Source organism: Onthophagus taurus, chromosome 10 (assembly GCF_036711975.1).
Source record: "Onthophagus taurus isolate NC chromosome 10, IU_Otau_3.0, whole genome shotgun sequence".
NCBI classification, from domain to species: domain Eukaryota; kingdom Metazoa; phylum Arthropoda; class Insecta; order Coleoptera; family Scarabaeidae; genus Onthophagus; species Onthophagus taurus.
The window spans coordinates 11,126,615-11,149,600 of record NC_091975.1 but is presented as its reverse complement, the minus strand read 5'-3'; the positions used below and the strand labels follow the sequence as shown (position 1 = coordinate 11,149,600).

Genomic DNA, 22,986 nt, shown 5'->3' with positions numbered 1-22,986 from the left:
CTTAGTAATGGGTCATAAAGACTAAATCCATAACAAGATTGAACCCAATTATTACCATTTTTTTATTTATAAGCTCTAAATCGATTAAACATCAAAATTGTTGAAGATTAACTCAATCATAACTCAAAAACTAAAAGCGATGGGGAAATACTTTTTATACATAAAAATTTAGTAATGGGTCATAAAGACTAAATCCATAACAAGATTGAACCCAATTATTACCATTTTTTATTTATAAGCTCTAAATCGATTAAACATCAAAATCGTTGATTTTCGAAAATTAACTCAATTATAACTCAAAAACTAAAAGCGATGGGGAAATACTTTTTATACATAAAAACTTAGTAATGGGTCATAAAGACTAAATCCATAACAAGATTGAACCCAATTATTACCATTTTTTATTTATAAGCTCTAAACCGATTAAACATCAAAATTGTTGATTTTCGAAAATTAACTCAATTATAACTCAAAAACTAAAAGCGATGGGGAAATACTTTTTATACATAAAACCTTAGTAATGGGCCATAAAGACTAGATCCATAACAAGATTGAACCCAATTATTACCATGTTTTATTTATAAGCTCTAAATCGATTAAACATCAAAATTGTTGATTTTCGAAAATTAACTGAATCATAACTCAATAACTAAAAGCGACCGGGAAATACTTTTTATACATAAAACCTTAGTAATGGACCATAACGACTAAATCCATAACAAGATTGAACCCAATTATTACCATTTTTTATTTATAAGCTTTAAATCGATTAAACATCAAAATTGTTGATTTTCGAAAATTAACTCAATTATAACTGAAAGACTAAAGGCGATGGGGAATTACTTTTTATACATAAAATCTTAGTAATGGGCCATAAAGACTAAATCCATAACAAGATTGAACCCAATTATTACCATGTTTTATTTATAAGCTCTAAACCGATTAAACATCAAAATTGTTGATTTTCGAAAATTAACTCAATGATAACTCAAAAACTAAAAGCGATAGGGAAATACTTTTTATACATAAAAACTTAGTAATGGGCCATAAAGACTAGATCCATAACAAGATTGAACCCAATTATTACCATTTTTTATTTATAAGCTCTAAATCGATTAAACATCAAAATTGTTGATTTTCGAAAATTAACTCAATGATAACTCAAAAACTAAAAGCGATAGGGAAATACTTTTTATACATAAAAACTTAGTAATGGGCCATAAAGACTAGATCCATAACAAGATTGAACCCAATTATTACCATTTTTTATTTATAAGCTCTAAATCGATTAAACATCAAAATTGTTGATTTTCGAAAATTAACTCAATGATAACTCAAAAACTAAAAGCGATGAGGAAATACTTTTTATACATAAAAACTTAGTAATGGGTCATAAAGACTAAATCCATAACAAGATTGAACCCAATTATTACCATTTTTTATTTATAAGCTCTAAATCGATTAAACATCAAAATTGTTGATTTTCGAAAATTAACTCAATTATAACTCAAAAACTAAAAGCGATGGGGAAATACTTTTTATACATAAAAACTTAGTAATGGGTCATAAAGACTAAATCCATAACAAGATTGAACCCAATTATTACCATTTTTTATTTATAAGCTTTAAATCGATTAAACATCAAAATTGTTGATTTTCGAAAATTAACTCAATTATAACTCAAAAACTAAAAGCGATGGGGAAATACTTTTTATACATAAAAACTTAGTAATGGGTCATAAAGACTAAATCCATAACAAGATTGAACCCAATTATTACCATTTTTTATTTATAAGCTTTAAATCGATTAAACATCAAAATTGTTGATTTTCGAAAATTAACTCAATTATAACTCAAAAACTAAAAGCGATGGGGAAATACTTTTTATACATAAAAATTTAGTAATGGGTCATAAAGACTGAATCCATAACAAGATTGAACCCAATTATTACCATTTTTTATTTATAAGCTCTAAATCGATTAAACATCAAAATTGTTGAAGATTAACTCAATCATAACTCAAAAACTAAAAGCGATGGGGAAATACTTTTTATACATAAAAACTTAGTAATGGGTCATAAAGACTAAATCCATAACAAGATTGAACCCAATTATTACCATGTTTTATTTATAAGCTCTAAAACGATTAAACATCAAGATTGTTGATTTTCGAAAATTAACTCAACTATAACTCAAAAACTAAAAGCGATGGGGAAATACTTTTTATACATAAAACCTTAGTAATGGGCCATAAAGACTAGATCCATAACAAGATTGAACCCAATTATTACCATGTTTTATTTATAAGCTCTAAATCGATTAAACATCAAAATTGTTGATTTTCGAAAATTAACTGAATCATAACTCAATAACTAAAAGCGACCGGGAAATACTTTTTATACATAAAACCTTAGTAATGGACCATAACGACTAAATCCATAACAAGATTGAACCCAATTATTACCATTTTTTATTTATAAGCTTTAAATCGATTAAACATCAAAATTGTTGATTTTCGAAAATTAACTCAATTATAACTGAAAGACTAAAGGCGATGGGGAATTACTTTTTATACATAAAATCTTAGTAATGGGCCATAAAGACTAAATCCATAACAAGATTGAACCCAATTATTACCATGTTTTATTTATAAGCTCTAAACCGATTAAACATCAAAATTGTTGATTTTCGAAAATTAACTCAATGATAACTCAAAAACTAAAAGCGATAGGGAAATACTTTTTATACATAAAAACTTAGTAATGGGCCATAAAGACTAGATCCATAACAAGATTGAACCCAATTATTACCATTTTTTATTTATAAGCTCTAAATCGATTAAACATCAAAATTGTTGATTTTCGAAAATTAACTGAATCATAACTCAATAACTAAAAGCGATCGGGAAATACTTTTTATACATAAAACCTTAGTAATGGACCATAACGACTAAATCCATAACAAGATTGAACCCAATTATTACCATTTTTTATTTATAAGCTTTAAATCGATTAAACATCAAAATTGTTGATTTTCGAAAATTAACTCAATTATAACTGAAAGACTAAAGGCGATGGGGAATTACTTTTTATACATAAAATCTTAGTAATGGGCCATAAAGACTAAATCCATAACAAGATTGAACCCAATTATTACCATGTTTTATTTATAAGCTCTAAACCGATTAAACATCAAAATTGTTGATTTTCGAAAATTAACTCAATGATAACTCAAAAACTAAAAGCGATAGGGAAATACTTTTTATACATAAAAACTTAGTAATGGGCCATAAAGACTAGATCCATAACAAGATTGAACCCAATTATTACCATTTTTTATTTATAAGCTCTAAATCGATTAAACATCAAAATTGTTGATTTTCGAAAATTAACTCAATGATAACTCAAAAACTAAAAGCGATAGGGAAATACTTTTTATACATAAAAACTTAGTAATGGGCCATAAAGACTAGATCCATAACAAGATTGAACCCAATTATTACCATTTTTTATTTATAAGCTCTAAATCGATTAAACATCAAAATTGTTGATTTTCGAAAATTAACTCAATGATAACTCAAAAACTAAAAGCGATGAGGAAATACTTTTTATACATAAAAACTTAGTAATGGGTCATAAAGACTAAATCCATAACAAGATTGAACCCAATTATTACCATTTTTTATTTATAAGCTCTAAATCGATTAAACATCAAAATTGTTGATTTTCGAAAATTAACTCAATTATAACTCAAAAACTAAAAGCGATGGGGAAATACTTTTTATACATAAAAACTTAGTAATGGGTCATAAAGACTAAATCCATAACAAGATTGAACCCAATTATTACCATGTTTTATTTATAAGCTCTAAAACGATTAAACATCAAGATTGTTGATTTTCGAAAATTAACTCAACTATAACTCAAAAACTAAAAGCGATGGGGAAATACTTTTTATACATAAAACCTTAGTAATGGGCCATAAAGACTAGATCCATAACAAGATTGAACCCAATTATTACCATGTTTTATTTATAAGCTCTAAATCGATTAAACATCAAAATTGTTGATTTTCGAAAATTAACTGAATCATAACTCAATAACTAAAAGCGACCGGGAAATACTTTTTATACATAAAACCTTAGTAATGGACCATAACGACTAAATCCATAACAAGATTGAACCCAATTATTACCATTTTTTATTTATAAGCTTTAAATCGATTAAACATCAAAATTGTTGATTTTCGAAAATTAACTCAATTATAACTGAAAGACTAAAGGCGATGGGGAATTACTTTTTATACATAAAATCTTAGTAATGGGCCATAAAGACTAAATCCATAACAAGATTGAACCCAATTATTACCATGTTTTATTTATAAGCTCTAAACCGATTAAACATCAAAATTGTTGATTTTCGAAAATTAACTCAATGATAACTCAAAAACTAAAAGCGATAGGGAAATACTTTTTATACATAAAAACTTAGTAATGGGTCATAAAGACTAAATCCATAACAAGATTGAACCCAATTATTACCATTTTTTATTTATAAGCTCTAAATCGATTAAACATCAAAATTGTTGATTTTCGAAAATTAACTCAATTATAACTCAAAAACTAAAAGCGATGGGGAAATACTTTTTATACATAAAAACTTAGTAATGGGTCATAAAGACTAAATCCATAACAAGATTGAACCCAATTATTACCATTTTTTATTTATAAGCTCTAAATCGATTAAACATCAAAATTGTTGATTTTCGAAAATTAACTCAATGATAACTCAAAAACTAAAAGCGATAGGGAAATACTTTTTATACATAAAAACTTAGTAATGGGTCATAAAGACTAAATCCATAACAAGATTGAACCCAATTATTACCATTTTTTATTTATAAGCTCTAAATCGATTAAACATCAAAATTGTTGATTTTCGAAAATTAACTCAATTATAACTCAAAAACTAAAAGCGATGGGGAAATACTTTTTATACATAAAAACTTAGTAATGGGTCATAAAGACTAAATCCATAACAAGATTGAACCCAATTATTACCATTTTTTATTTATAAGCTTTAAATCGATTAAACATCAAAATTGTTGATTTTCGAAAATTAACTCAATTATAACTCAAAAACTAAAAGCGATGGGGAAATACTTTTTATACATAAAAACTTAGTAATGGGTCATAAAGACTAAATCCATAACAAGATTGAACCCAATTATTACCATTTTTTATTTATAAGCTTTAAATCGATTAAACATCAAAATTGTTGATTTTCGAAAATTAACTCAATTATAACTCAAAAACTAAAAGCGATGGGGAAATACTTTTTATACATAAAAATTTAGTAATGGGTCATAAAGACTGAATCCATAACAAGATTGAACCCAATTATTACCATTTTTTATTTATAAGCTCTAAATCGATTAAACATCAAAATTGTTGAAGATTAACTCAATCATAACTCAAAAACTAAAAGCGATGGGGAAATACTTTTTATACATAAAAACTTAGTAATGGGTCATAAAGACTAAATCCATAACAAGATTGAACCCAATTATTACCATGTTTTATTTATAAGCTCTAAAACGATTAAACATCAAGATTGTTGATTTTCGAAAATTAACTCAACTATAACTCAAAAACTAAAAGCGATGGGGAAATACTTTTTATACATAAAACCTTAGTAATGGGCCATAAAGACTAGATCCATAACAAGATTGAACCCAATTATTACCATGTTTTATTTATAAGCTCTAAATCGATTAAACATCAAAATTGTTGATTTTCGAAAATTAACTGAATCATAACTCAATAACTAAAAGCGACCGGGAAATACTTTTTATACATAAAACCTTAGTAATGGACCATAACGACTAAATCCATAACAAGATTGAACCCAATTATTACCATTTTTTATTTATAAGCTTTAAATCGATTAAACATCAAAATTGTTGATTTTCGAAAATTAACTCAATTATAACTGAAAGACTAAAGGCGATGGGGAATTACTTTTTATACATAAAATCTTAGTAATGGGCCATAAAGACTAAATCCATAACAAGATTGAACCCAATTATTACCATGTTTTATTTATAAGCTCTAAACCGATTAAACATCAAAATTGTTGATTTTCGAAAATTAACTCAATGATAACTCAAAAACTAAAAGCGATAGGGAAATACTTTTTATACATAAAAACTTAGTAATGGGTCATAAAGACTAAATCCATAACAAGATTGAACCCAATTATTACCATTTTTTATTTATAAGCTCTAAATCGATTAAACATCAAAATCGTTGATTTTCGAAAATTAACTCAATTATAACTCAAAAACTAAAAGCGATGGGGAAATACTTTTTATACATAAAAACTTAGTAATGGGTCATAAAGACTAAATCCATAACAAGATTGAACCCAATTATGACCATTTTTTATTTATAAGCTCTAAATCGATTAAACATCAAAATCGTTGAAGATTAACTCAATCATAACTCAAAAACTAAAAGCGATGGGGAAATACTTTTTATACATAAAAATTTAGTAATGGGTCATAAAGACTAAATCCATAACAAGATTGAACCCAATTATTACCATTTTTTATTTATAAGCTCTAAATCGATTAAACATCAAAATCGTTGATTTTCGAAAATTAACTCAATTATAACTCAAAAACTAAAAGCGATGGGGAAATACTTTTTATACATAAAAACTTAGTAATGGGTCATAAAGACTAAATCCATAACAAGATTGAACCCAATTATTACCATTTTTTATTTATAAGCTCTAAATCGATTAAACATCAAAATTGTTGATTTTCGATAATTAACTCAATTATAACTCAAAAACTAAAAGCGATGGGGAAATACTTTTTATACATAAAAATTTAGTAATGGGTCATAAAGACTAAATCCATAACAAGATTGAACCCAATTATTACCATTTTTTATTTATAAGCTTTAAATCGATTAAACATCAAAATTGTTGAAGATTAACTCAATCATAACTCAAAAACTAAAAGCGATGGGGAAATACTTTTTATACATAAAAATTTAGTAATGGGTCATAAAGACTAAATCCATAACAAGATTGAACCCAATTATTACCATTTTTTATTTATAAGCTCTAAATCGATTAAACATCAAAATTGTTGATTTTCGATAATTAACTCAATTATAACTCAAAAACTAAAAGCGATGGGGAAATACTTTTTATACATAAAAATTTAGTAATGGGTCATAAAGACTAAATCCATAACAAGATTGAACCCAATTATTACCATTTTTTATTTATAAGCTTTAAATCGATTAAACATCAAAATTGTTGAAGATTAACTCAATCATAACTCAAAAACTAAAAGCGATGGGGAAATACTTTTTATACATAAAAATTTAGTAATGGGTCATAAAGACTAAATCCATAACAAGATTGAACCCAATTATTACCATTTTTTATTTATAAGCTCTAAATCGATTAAACATCAAAATCGTTGATTTTCGAAAATTAACTCAATTATAACTCAAAAACTAAAAGCGATGGGGAAATACTTTTTATACATAAAACCTTAGTAATGGGTCATAAAGACTAAATCCATAACAAGATTGAACCCAATTATTACCATTTTTTTATTTATAAGCTCTAAATCGATTAAACATCAAAATTGTTGAAGATTAACTCAATCATAACTCAAAAACTAAAAGCGATGGGGAAATACTTTTTATACATAAAAATTTAGTAATGGGTCATAAAGACTAAATCCATAACAAGATTGAACCCAATTATTACCATTTTTTATTTATAAGCTCTAAATCGATTAAACATCAAAATCGTTGATTTTCGAAAATTAACTCAATTATAACTCAAAAACTAAAAGCGATGGGGAAATACTTTTTATACATAAAAACTTAGTAATGGGTCATAAAGACTAAATCCATAACAAGATTGAACCCAATTATTACCATTTTTTATTTATAAGCTCTAAACCGATTAAACATCAAAATTGTTGATTTTCGAAAATTAACTCAATTATAACTCAAAAACTAAAAGCGATGGGGAAATACTTTTTATACATAAAACCTTAGTAATGGGCCATAAAGACTAGATCCATAACAAGATTGAACCCAATTATTACCATGTTTTATTTATAAGCTCTAAATCGATTAAACATCAAAATTGTTGATTTTCGAAAATTAACTGAATCATAACTCAATAACTAAAAGCGACCGGGAAATACTTTTTATACATAAAACCTTAGTAATGGACCATAACGACTAAATCCATAACAAGATTGAACCCAATTATTACCATTTTTTATTTATAAGCTTTAAATCGATTAAACATCAAAATTGTTGATTTTCGAAAATTAACTCAATTATAACTGAAAGACTAAAGGCGATGGGGAATTACTTTTTATACATAAAATCTTAGTAATGGGCCATAAAGACTAAATCCATAACAAGATTGAACCCAATTATTACCATGTTTTATTTATAAGCTCTAAACCGATTAAACATCAAAATTGTTGATTTTCGAAAATTAACTCAATGATAACTCAAAAACTAAAAGCGATAGGGAAATACTTTTTATACATAAAAACTTAGTAATGGGCCATAAAGACTAGATCCATAACAAGATTGAACCCAATTATTACCATTTTTTATTTATAAGCTCTAAATCGATTAAACATCAAAATTGTTGATTTTCGAAAATTAACTCAATGATAACTCAAAAACTAAAAGCGATAGGGAAATACTTTTTATACATAAAAACTTAGTAATGGGCCATAAAGACTAGATCCATAACAAGATTGAACCCAATTATTACCATTTTTTATTTATAAGCTCTAAATCGATTAAACATCAAAATTGTTGATTTTCGAAAATTAACTCAATGATAACTCAAAAACTAAAAGCGATGAGGAAATACTTTTTATACATAAAAACTTAGTAATGGGTCATAAAGACTAAATCCATAACAAGATTGAACCCAATTATTACCATTTTTTATTTATAAGCTCTAAATCGATTAAACATCAAAATTGTTGATTTTCGAAAATTAACTCAATTATAACTCAAAAACTAAAAGCGATGGGGAAATACTTTTTATACATAAAAACTTAGTAATGGGTCATAAAGACTAAATCCATAACAAGATTGAACCCAATTATTACCATTTTTTATTTATAAGCTTTAAATCGATTAAACATCAAAATTGTTGATTTTCGAAAATTAACTCAATTATAACTCAAAAACTAAAAGCGATGGGGAAATACTTTTTATACATAAAAACTTAGTAATGGGTCATAAAGACTAAATCCATAACAAGATTGAACCCAATTATTACCATTTTTTATTTATAAGCTTTAAATCGATTAAACATCAAAATTGTTGATTTTCGAAAATTAACTCAATTATAACTCAAAAACTAAAAGCGATGGGGAAATACTTTTTATACATAAAAATTTAGTAATGGGTCATAAAGACTGAATCCATAACAAGATTGAACCCAATTATTACCATTTTTTATTTATAAGCTCTAAATCGATTAAACATCAAAATTGTTGAAGATTAACTCAATCATAACTCAAAAACTAAAAGCGATGGGGAAATACTTTTTATACATAAAAACTTAGTAATGGGTCATAAAGACTAAATCCATAACAAGATTGAACCCAATTATTACCATGTTTTATTTATAAGCTCTAAAACGATTAAACATCAAGATTGTTGATTTTCGAAAATTAACTCAACTATAACTCAAAAACTAAAAGCGATGGGGAAATACTTTTTATACATAAAACCTTAGTAATGGGCCATAAAGACTAGATCCATAACAAGATTGAACCCAATTATTACCATGTTTTATTTATAAGCTCTAAATCGATTAAACATCAAAATTGTTGATTTTCGAAAATTAACTGAATCATAACTCAATAACTAAAAGCGACCGGGAAATACTTTTTATACATAAAACCTTAGTAATGGACCATAACGACTAAATCCATAACAAGATTGAACCCAATTATTACCATTTTTTATTTATAAGCTTTAAATCGATTAAACATCAAAATTGTTGATTTTCGAAAATTAACTCAATTATAACTGAAAGACTAAAGGCGATGGGGAATTACTTTTTATACATAAAATCTTAGTAATGGGCCATAAAGACTAAATCCATAACAAGATTGAACCCAATTATTACCATGTTTTATTTATAAGCTCTAAACCGATTAAACATCAAAATTGTTGATTTTCGAAAATTAACTCAATGATAACTCAAAAACTAAAAGCGATAGGGAAATACTTTTTATACATAAAAACTTAGTAATGGGCCATAAAGACTAGATCCATAACAAGATTGAACCCAATTATTACCATTTTTTATTTATAAGCTCTAAATCGATTAAACATCAAAATTGTTGATTTTCGAAAATTAACTGAATCATAACTCAATAACTAAAAGCGATCGGGAAATACTTTTTATACATAAAACCTTAGTAATGGACCATAACGACTAAATCCATAACAAGATTGAACCCAATTATTACCATTTTTTATTTATAAGCTTTAAATCGATTAAACATCAAAATTGTTGATTTTCGAAAATTAACTCAATTATAACTGAAAGACTAAAGGCGATGGGGAATTACTTTTTATACATAAAATCTTAGTAATGGGCCATAAAGACTAAATCCATAACAAGATTGAACCCAATTATTACCATGTTTTATTTATAAGCTCTAAACCGATTAAACATCAAAATTGTTGATTTTCGAAAATTAACTCAATGATAACTCAAAAACTAAAAGCGATAGGGAAATACTTTTTATACATAAAAACTTAGTAATGGGCCATAAAGACTAGATCCATAACAAGATTGAACCCAATTATTACCATTTTTTATTTATAAGCTCTAAATCGATTAAACATCAAAATTGTTGATTTTCGAAAATTAACTCAATGATAACTCAAAAACTAAAAGCGATAGGGAAATACTTTTTATACATAAAAACTTAGTAATGGGCCATAAAGACTAGATCCATAACAAGATTGAACCCAATTATTACCATTTTTTATTTATAAGCTCTAAATCGATTAAACATCAAAATTGTTGATTTTCGAAAATTAACTCAATGATAACTCAAAAACTAAAAGCGATGAGGAAATACTTTTTATACATAAAAACTTAGTAATGGGTCATAAAGACTAAATCCATAACAAGATTGAACCCAATTATTACCATTTTTTATTTATAAGCTCTAAATCGATTAAACATCAAAATTGTTGATTTTCGAAAATTAACTCAATTATAACTCAAAAACTAAAAGCGATGGGGAAATACTTTTTATACATAAAAACTTAGTAATGGGTCATAAAGACTAAATCCATAACAAGATTGAACCCAATTATTACCATTTTTTATTTATAAGCTTTAAATCGATTAAACATCAAAATTGTTGATTTTCGAAAATTAACTCAATTATAACTCAAAAACTAAAAGCGATGGGGAAATACTTTTTATACATAAAAACTTAGTAATGGGTCATAAAGACTAAATCCATAACAAGATTGAACCCAATTATTACCATTTTTTATTTATAAGCTTTAAATCGATTAAACATCAAAATTGTTGATTTTCGAAAATTAACTCAATTATAACTCAAAAACTAAAAGCGATGGGGAAATACTTTTTATACATAAAAATTTAGTAATGGGTCATAAAGACTGAATCCATAACAAGATTGAACCCAATTATTACCATTTTTTATTTATAAGCTCTAAATCGATTAAACATCAAAATTGTTGAAGATTAACTCAATCATAACTCAAAAACTAAAAGCGATGGGGAAATACTTTTTATACATAAAAACTTAGTAATGGGTCATAAAGACTAAATCCATAACAAGATTGAACCCAATTATTACCATGTTTTATTTATAAGCTCTAAAACGATTAAACATCAAGATTGTTGATTTTCGAAAATTAACTCAACTATAACTCAAAAACTAAAAGCGATGGGGAAATACTTTTTATACATAAAACCTTAGTAATGGGCCATAAAGACTAGATCCATAACAAGATTGAACCCAATTATTACCATGTTTTATTTATAAGCTCTAAATCGATTAAACATCAAAATTGTTGATTTTCGAAAATTAACTGAATCATAACTCAATAACTAAAAGCGACCGGGAAATACTTTTTATACATAAAACCTTAGTAATGGACCATAACGACTAAATCCATAACAAGATTGAACCCAATTATTACCATTTTTTATTTATAAGCTTTAAATCGATTAAACATCAAAATTGTTGATTTTCGAAAATTAACTCAATTATAACTGAAAGACTAAAGGCGATGGGGAATTACTTTTTATACATAAAATCTTAGTAATGGGCCATAAAGACTAAATCCATAACAAGATTGAACCCAATTATTACCATGTTTTATTTATAAGCTCTAAACCGATTAAACATCAAAATTGTTGATTTTCGAAAATTAACTCAATGATAACTCAAAAACTAAAAGCGATAGGGAAATACTTTTTATACATAAAAACTTAGTAATGGGTCATAAAGACTAAATCCATAACAAGATTGAACCCAATTATTACCATTTTTTATTTATAAGCTCTAAATCGATTAAACATCAAAATTGTTGATTTTCGAAAATTAACTCAATTATAACTCAAAAACTAAAAGCGATGGGGAAATACTTTTTATACATAAAAACTTAGTAATGGGTCATAAAGACTAAATCCATAACAAGATTGAACCCAATTATTACCATTTTTTATTTATAAGCTTTAAATCGATTAAACATCAAAATTGTTGATTTTCGAAAATTAACTCAATTATAACTCAAAAACTAAAAGCGATGGGGAAATACTTTTTATACATAAAAACTTAGTAATGGGTCATAAAGACTAAATCCATAACAAGATTGAACCCAATTATTACCATTTTTTATTTATAAGCTTTAAATCGATTAAACATCAAAATTGTTGATTTTCGAAAATTAACTCAATTATAACTCAAAAACTAAAAGCGATGGGGAAATACTTTTTATACATAAAAATTTAGTAATGGGTCATAAAGACTGAATACATAACAAGATTGAACCCAATTATTACCATTTTTTATTTATAAGCTCTAAATCGATTAAACATCAAAATTGTTGAAGATTAACTCAATCATAACTCAAAAACTAAAAGCGATGGGGAAATACTTTTTATACATAAAAACTTAGTAATGGGTCATAAAGACTAAATCCATAACAAGATTGAACCCAATTATTACCATGTTTTATTTATAAGCTCTAAAACGATTAAACATCAAGATTGTTGATTTTCGAAAATTAACTCAACTATAACTCAAAAACTAAAAGCGATGGGGAAATACTTTTTATACATAAAACCTTAGTAATGGGCCATAAAGACTAGATCCATAACAAGATTGAACCCAATTATTACCATGTTTTATTTATAAGCTCTAAATCGATTAAACATCAAAATTGTTGATTTTCGAAAATTAACTGAATCATAACTCAATAACTAAAAGCGACCGGGAAATACTTTTTATACATAAAACCTTAGTAATGGACCATAACGACTAAATCCATAACAAGATTGAACCCAATTATTACCATTTTTTATTTATAAGCTTTAAATCGATTAAACATCAAAATTGTTGATTTTCGAAAATTAACTCAATTATAACTGAAAGACTAAAGGCGATGGGGAATTACTTTTTATACATAAAATCTTAGTAATGGGCCATAAAGACTAAATCCATAACAAGATTGAACCCAATTATTACCATGTTTTATTTATAAGCTCTAAACCGATTAAACATCAAAATTGTTGATTTTCGAAAATTAACTCAATGATAACTCAAAAACTAAAAGCGATAGGGAAATACTTTTTATACATAAAAACTTAGTAATGGGCCATAAAGACTAGATCCATAACAAGATTGAACCCAATTATTACCATTTTTTATTTATAAGCTCTAAATCGATTAAACATCAAAATTGTTGATTTTCGAAAATTAACTGAATCATAACTCAATAACTAAAAGCGATCGGGAAATACTTTTTATACATAAAACCTTAGTAATGGACCATAACGACTAAATCCATAACAAGATTGAACCCAATTATTACCATTTTTTATTTATAAGCTTTAAATCGATTAAACATCAAAATTGTTGATTTTCGAAAATTAACTCAATTATAACTGAAAGACTAAAGGCGATGGGGAATTACTTTTTATACATAAAATCTTAGTAATGGGCCATAAAGACTAAATCCATAACAAGATTGAACCCAATTATTACCATGTTTTATTTATAAGCTCTAAACCGATTAAACATCAAAATTGTTGATTTTCGAAAATTAACTCAATGATAACTCAAAAACTAAAAGCGATAGGGAAATACTTTTTATACATAAAAACTTAGTAATGGGCCATAAAGACTAGATCCATAACAAGATTGAACCCAATTATTACCATTTTTTATTTATAAGCTCTAAATCGATTAAACATCAAAATTGTTGATTTTCGAAAATTAACTCAATGATAACTCAAAAACTAAAAGCGATAGGGAAATACTTTTTATACATAAAAACTTAGTAATGGGCCATAAAGACTAGATCCATAACAAGATTGAACCCAATTATTACCATTTTTTATTTATAAGCTCTAAATCGATTAAACATCAAAATTGTTGATTTTCGAAAATTAACTCAATGATAACTCAAAAACTAAAAGCGATGAGGAAATACTTTTTATACATAAAAACTTAGTAATGGGTCATAAAGACTAAATCCATAACAAGATTGAACCCAATTATTACCATTTTTTATTTATAAGCTCTAAATCGATTAAACATCAAAATTGTTGATTTTCGAAAATTAACTCAATTATAACTCAAAAACTAAAAGCGATGGGGAAATACTTTTTATACATAAAAACTTAGTAATGGGTCATAAAGACTAAATCCATAACAAGATTGAACCCAATTATTACCATTTTTTATTTATAAGCTTTAAATCGATTAAACATCAAAATTGTTGATTTTCGAAAATTAACTCAATTATAACTCAAAAACTAAAAGCGATGGGGAAATACTTTTTATACATAAAAACTTAGTAATGGGTCATAAAGACTAAATCCATAACAAGATTGAACCCAATTATTACCATTTTTTATTTATAAGCTTTAAATCGATTAAACATCAAAATTGTTGATTTTCGAAAATTAACTCAATTATAACTCAAAAACTAAAAGCGATGGGGAAATACTTTTTATACATAAAAATTTAGTAATGGGTCATAAAGACTGAATCCATAACAAGATTGAACCCAATTATTACCATTTTTTATTTATAAGCTCTAAATCGATTAAACATCAAAATTGTTGAAGATTAACTCAATCATAACTCAAAAACTAAAAGCGATGGGGAAATACTTTTTATACATAAAAACTTAGTAATGGGTCATAAAGACTAAATCCATAACAAGATTGAACCCAATTATTACCATGTTTTATTTATAAGCTCTAAAACGATTAAACATCAAGATTGTTGATTTTCGAAAATTAACTCAACTATAACTCAAAAACTAAAAGCGATGGGGAAATACTTTTTATACATAAAACCTTAGTAATGGGCCATAAAGACTAGATCCATAACAAGATTGAACCCAATTATTACCATGTTTTATTTATAAGCTCTAAATCGATTAAACATCAAAATTGTTGATTTTCGAAAATTAACTGAATCATAACTCAATAACTAAAAGCGACCGGGAAATACTTTTTATACATAAAACCTTAGTAATGGACCATAACGACTAAATCCATAACAAGATTGAACCCAATTATTACCATTTTTTATTTATAAGCTTTAAATCGATTAAACATCAAAATTGTTGATTTTCGAAAATTAACTCAATTATAACTGAAAGACTAAAGGCGATGGGGAATTACTTTTTATACATAAAATCTTAGTAATGGGCCATAAAGACTAAATCCATAACAAGATTGAACCCAATTATTACCATGTTTTATTTATAAGCTCTAAACCGATTAAACATCAAAATTGTTGATTTTCGAAAATTAACTCAATGATAACTCAAAAACTAAAAGCGATAGGGAAATACTTTTTATACATAAAAACTTAGTAATGGGTCATAAAGACTAAATCCATAACAAGATTGAACCCAATTATTACCATTTTTTATTTATAAGCTCTAAATCGATTAAACATCAAAATTGTTGATTTTCGAAAATTAACTCAATTATAACTCAAAAACTAAAAGCGATGGGGAAATACTTTTTATACATAAAAACTTAGTAATGGGTCATAAAGACTAAATCCATAACAAGATTGAACCCAATTATTACCATTTTTTATTTATAAGCTTTAAATCGATTAAACATCAAAATTGTTGATTTTCGAAAATTAACTCAATTATAACTCAAAAACTAAAAGCGATGGGGAAATACTTTTTATACATAAAAACTTAGTAATGGGTCATAAAGACTAAATCCATAACAAGATTGAACCCAATTATTACCATTTTTTATTTATAAGCTTTAAATCGATTAAACATCAAAATTGTTGATTTTCGAAAATTAACTCAATTATAACTCAAAAACTAAAAGCGATGGGGAAATACTTTTTATACATAAAAATTTAGTAATGGGTCATAAAGACTGAATACATAACAAGATTGAACCCAATTATTACCATTTTTTATTTATAAGCTCTAAATCGATTAAACATCAAAATTGTTGAAGATTAACTCAATCATAACTCAAAAACTAAAAGCGATGGGGAAATACTTTTTATACATAAAAACTTAGTAATGGGTCATAAAGACTAAATCCATAACAAGATTGAACCCAATTATTACCATGTTTTATTTATAAGCTCTAAAACGATTAAACATCAAGATTGTTGATTTTCGAAAATTAACTCAACTATAACTCAAAAACTAAAAGCGATGGGGAAATACTTTTTATACATAAAACCTTAGTAATGGGCCATAAAGACTAGATCCATAACAAGATTGAACCCAATTATTACCATGTTTTATTTATAAGCTCTAAATCGATTAAACATCAAAATTGTTGATTTTCGAAAATTAACTGAATCATAACTCAATAACTAAAAGCGACCGGGAAATACTTTTTATACATAAAACCTTAGTAATGGACCATAACGACTAAATCCATAACAAGATTGAACCCAATTATTACCATTTTTTATTTATAAGCTTTAAATCGATTAAACATCAAAATTGTTGATTTTCGAAAATTAACTCAATTATAACTGAAAGACTAAAGGCGATGGGGAATTACTTTTTATACATAAAATCTTAGTAATGGGCCATAAAGACTAAATCCATAACAAGATTGAACCCAATTATTACCATGTTTTATTTATAAGCTCTAAACCGATTAAACATCAAAATTGTTGATTTTCGAAAATTAACTCAATGATAACTCAAAAACTAAAAGCGATAGGGAAATACTTTTTATACATAAAAACTTAGTAATGGGCCATAAAGACTAGATCCATAACAAGATTGAACCCAATTATTACCATTTTTTATTTATAAGCTCTAAATCGATTAAACATCAAAATTGTTGATTTTCGAAAATTAACTGAATCATAACTCAATAACTAAAAGCGATCGGGAAATACTTTTTATACATAAAACCTTAGTAATGGACCATAACGACTAAATCCATAACAAGATTGAACCCAATTATTACCATTTTTTATTTATAAGCTTTAAATCGATTAAACATCAAAATTGTTGATTTTCGAAAATTAACTCAATTATAACTGAAAGACTAAAGGCGATGGGGAATTACTTTTTATACATAAAATCTTAGTAATGGGCCATAAAGACTAAATCCATAACAAGATTGAACCCAATTATTACCATGTTTTATTTATAAGCTCTAAACCGATTAAACATCAAAATTGTTGATTTTCGAAAATTAACTCAATGATAACTCAAAAACTAAAAGCGATAGGGAAATACTTTTTATACATAAAAACTTAGTAATGGGCCATAAAGACTAGATCCATAACAAGATTGAACCCAATTATTACCATTTTTTATTTATAAGCTCTAAATCGATTAAACATCAAAATTGTTGATTTTCGAAAATTAACTCAATGATAACTCAAAAACTAATAGCGATAGGGAAATACTTTTTATACATAAAAACTTAGTAATGGGCCATAAAGACTAGATCCATAACAAGATTGAACCCAATTATTACCATTTTTTATTTATAAGCTCTAAATCGATTAAACATCAAAATTGTTGATTTTCGAAAATTAACTCAATGATAACTCAAAAACTAAAAGCGATGAGGAAATACTTTTTATACATAAAACCTTAGTAATGGACCATAAAGATTAGATCCATAAAAGGATTAAACTCAATTATTACCATTTTTTACTTATTACTCTTATTAGTTCTAAATCAGTGGTGGCCATAACGTCGATCGCCAAGAAAATCATGAATCTGAAATATCTATATCTTTCGGTCGATCTTGGCAAGACATTTATATAAAAAGTCGATCTTGATCAAAAGTTAGTGGACACTATTGGTATAAAAAAATTTAAAAAAATTGAGATGACAAAACGGAAATTCCTACAAATGTTTTGGCCAAGTCGAAATCATTTTGATTAAAATCCCCTCAAAAAAGATTAAAAAGGAATTAATTACGATGTTGTTGACCGCGTCACATTCCCTTTTACCAGATTCTTCTTAGTACCCGTTTCGAGAATAGAAAGAATTAGATGGTCCTGTCGAACATTGGATCCACTTCTTTTCGAAGGGAAAAGACATCTGGCAAGCAAGTGCGCAAATAAATCAATCACTTTCAAAGACGTTTTGAATGTCTCAAAATGACAGATACTAAATTTTTAACGTGGATTTTAAATACGGTTAGATTTAATAATTAAATTTTTTCAGTTATAATGTCTTTCCGAAATCCGACATTACGCGTTAATGAAAAATCATAGTTTCCTCACTTGTACTGTAATATACTATTTCTGCATCATTATGTATTTATGAAACTGCGGAAGCATCAGATATGATTTCCACAAATGTCAAACTCGTCACAGCTTCTGATTATTGAAACTAAATTATACGGACTCATAACAAAATTTGGAGGAGAGAAGGAAAGTGATACTGAAGAACGGATAGTGACTGGAGAAGAAGAAGAGGAAATGACGGAAGAGGAAGTGAGTGTGGGAAAGTGCGAAAACCACCTGAACTATTAAAAAAATGATTCACAAATTTATGAAAAAAAATTAAAGTTGCAAAAGTTGATAGAAATTTCGAGGAATTTAAAACAGCTACTTTTTTTTTACTTCAAAACGGATTGTTTCCTTGAAAAGATCATACTGTCATTAATAATCAATGAAGATAACATTAAAAGATAACATAAAAAGATTTAACATTGTAAAAATGATTAGAAATTTCGATCAAATTTAAATGGCTATTTTTCAAGAACTAAAAGTGATACTTCAAAACGGATAGGTTTATTGAAAAGTTCATACTTTCATAATTTATAATTGGTACAATTTTCATAAAGATTTTCCAACGATTCGATTTTTCACAATTTAGTTTTAATAACTTTAATCACAAACACTCTTGAATAAATTAAAAAAGAAACAGAAAGAATTTTTAATAGGTCAAAACTTACCATTTAAATAAGTTTTTATTACTTTTTACCTATTTTAGGTTCATTATTATTCATATTTGAACGTGGCGCCATTCCTATTTAAGAAAATAATAAAATAATTGTTTGTTTTAATCATTGTATTCTATTTCAAGAATTCAAAATAATAACTTAAAGGTCGCCTCATTCATAATTAATTTCGACGCAACAATCAGACATTATTGCATTATAATAGTTTAAATCTCGTTTTTTTTTTGTTGTTTCGTTTCGAAACGCGATTAATTCCTGCTGCGTACTGCGCAGGAACGTTTTCGTTTCCAGGGACACCTCACATATCTGTCCAAGACGAGTTTTACGTAAATTTTTCACTTTCACTTATTTTAACCAACTCTCTTTCGCCTTTAGTCTAGTTTAACTATAACGTTCGTTTGAGAAAGAGTAATTTTTTCAGATTAATTTTTTCATGGAAAATTTGAAACGGTGAAGTGTCACTGGTTTTCCCCGGCTCGTTTCCCTCTTATCCGGAAAAACCGACAGTGTTTCATCGACCAGCACACGAGAAGTACAAAGTTGAAGAGGTAAAATAAGAAAATAAAAAATGAGTGGAATTGATAGTATTATTAATTATAAAAAGAGTGAGAAAGAAGATTACTATGGGATTATGGGTTGTAGTGAAGATTCAACGGTAAATTAATTTGAATTAATTTAAACAAATTTATAAGCTATTTCATTATTGTTATAGGTGGAGCAAATCCAAGCTGAGTACAAAATCAAAGCTCTTCAATTACACCCAGATAAAAACAAAGGCGATAAAGAGGCTGAGGCTAAATTCCAACTGCTAAAGGTAAAAATGCTTTTTATTTTTTTTTGGTAATAAAAATTAATTTTGTTAACGATGACCTAGTTTTAGTTGATGTTTAACCGACCGGAAAACGTGTCTTTGGTTAGATTCCTTGATTCGTCGCCCACTATAAATGTAATATATCCTGGACGAGTATCGATCGAAAATGTAACAGGTCAACGCGTTTGCCATTTACAGGTCCAGGGGCTATCGCTTTGTATATCATTATTATTTCTTTCTAACACTTTCTTTCTTTGTCCATTCCATATTTAATAACGTCAATTTAGAAATGTTGAGTCGAAATAAATCTACTTTTAAGTATTTTCTTTTCCAATATTAATTTTTTAATATTCGAATCTTCTTCTCATCTCTGTTTTGATTTTATTCCTCCAATTTCAAGATCAATGATGTTATCGGAATGTATCAAAAACTTCCAAAATCAAAATAAGTCGATGCATTACTTTGCCATCACCTCGCCATTTCATCCATCATTATCATCACTTTTCTTCCCCAAAAGTTGCTATATAAAAAATATAAGACGCTGGATTGATTAAGTCAATGAAAACGTTCAATTCGAAGAGCAATGAGTCATGGTAGGGGTTTTACAATAAAGGTTAGAGCAGTAATTTAACCAAATACTCAAGATTGTGATGAACAACATGTGGAAATCGGCAATATCACAATAGCTAACATTAACAAACTTCTTGCTCACAGCCTGCCCACGTACGTAATTCCTAGGAAGACCCAGCAAATTTGGGAATTTGGGGAATATGTTTAACTCATAATAGGGTACGTTTTGACCCTATTTGTACTTTCAATTACATACATTTTGCTACAATTTTACACTTATATATTTTTTACCACAATTTTTACTTATTATATCTTGTAAATATTAATTTTAGACAATTTTAGTCATCATATATCACCCTCATCAAAGACAATCCTTCATGATCTTGGCATATAATTGTAGCCGAGGTCATTTGCAGCCGAGGCAGAATATTTGAAACCAGTTTTATTTATTATATCTTCTAAATATTAATTTTAGACAATCTTGGCCATCATATATCATACTCATCAAAGACAATCCTTCATGATCTTGGCATATAATCGTAGCCGAGGTCGCTTGCGGCCGAGGCAGAATATTTAAAACCAGTTTTACATATTATATCTTGTAAATATTAATTTTAGATAATTTTGACCATCATATATCACTCTCATCAAAGACAAACCTTCATGATCTTGGCATATAATCGTAGCCGAGGTCGCTTACGGCCGAGGCAGAATATTTGAAACCAGTTTTATTTATTATATCTTCTAAGTATTAATTTTAGACAATCTTGGCCATCATATATCATACTCATCAAAGACAATCCTTCATGATCTTGGCATATAATCGTAGCCGAGGTCACTTGCGGCCGAGGCAGAATATTTAAAACCAGTTTTACATATTATATCTTGTAAATATTAATTTTAGATAATTTTGACCATCATATATCACTCTCATCAAAGACAATCCTTCATGATCTTGGCATATAATCGTAGCCGAGGTCGCTTGCGGCCGAGGCAGAATGTTTGAAACCAGTTTTACTTATTATATCTTCTAAATATTAATTTTAGACAATCTTGGCCTTCATATATCACACTCTTCAAAGACAATCCTTCATGATCTTGGCATATAATCGTAGCCAAGGTCGCTTGCGGCCGAGGCAGATTATTTGGAATCTGTTTTACTTATTATATCTTGTAAATATTAATTTTAGACAATCTTGGCCTTCATATATCACACTCAGTAAAGATAATCCTTTATGATGTTGGCATATAATCGTAGTTGAGCTCGTTTGCTGCCGAGGCAGAATATTTAAAACCAGTTTTACATATTATATCTTGTAAATATTAATTTTAGATAATTTTGACCATCATATATCACTCTCATCAAAGACAATCCTTCATGATCTTGGCATATAATCGTAGCCGAGGTCACTTGCGGCCGAGGCAGAATATTTAAAACCAGTTTTACATATTATATCTTGTAAATATTAATTTTAGATAATTTTGACCATCATATATCACTCTCATCAAAGACAATCCTTCATGATCTTGGCATATAATCGTAGCCGAGGTCACTTGCGGCCGAGGCAGAATATTTAAAACCAGTTTTACATATTATATCTTGTAAATATTAATTTTAGATAATTTTGACCATCATATATCACTCTCATCAAAGACAATCCTTCATGATCTTGGCATATAATCGTAGCCGACTTCGCTTGCGGCCGAGGCAGAATGTTTGAAACCAGTTTTACTTATTATATCTTCTAAATATTAATTTTAGACAATCTTGGCCTTCATATATCACACTCTTCAAAGACAATCCTTCATGATCTTGGCATATAATCGTAGCCAAGGTCGCTTGCGGCCGAG

General features: G+C 27.2%; 1 protein-coding gene across 2 annotated transcripts in view; it reads left to right on the top strand.

Annotated features, from left to right (window-relative positions):
- The window catches only part of LOC111417058 (DnaJ domain-containing protein), a 106,882-nt gene that overhangs the window by 72,682 nt on the left and 11,214 nt on the right, over nucleotides 1–22,986 (top strand). The window contains exons 2-3 of one of the 2 annotated variants that reach the window (XM_071199495.1): nucleotides 20,176–20,409; nucleotides 20,467–20,568. In XM_071199495.1, the coding sequence (XP_071055596.1) occupies nucleotides 20,323–20,409; nucleotides 20,467–20,568 (189 nt within the window). In that variant the 5' untranslated portion in view covers nucleotides 20,176–20,322. Of the gene's footprint in view, nucleotides 1–20,095; nucleotides 20,410–20,466; nucleotides 20,569–22,986 lie in introns of those variants that run through there. The other variant, XM_023049226.2, reaches the window with a different exon arrangement.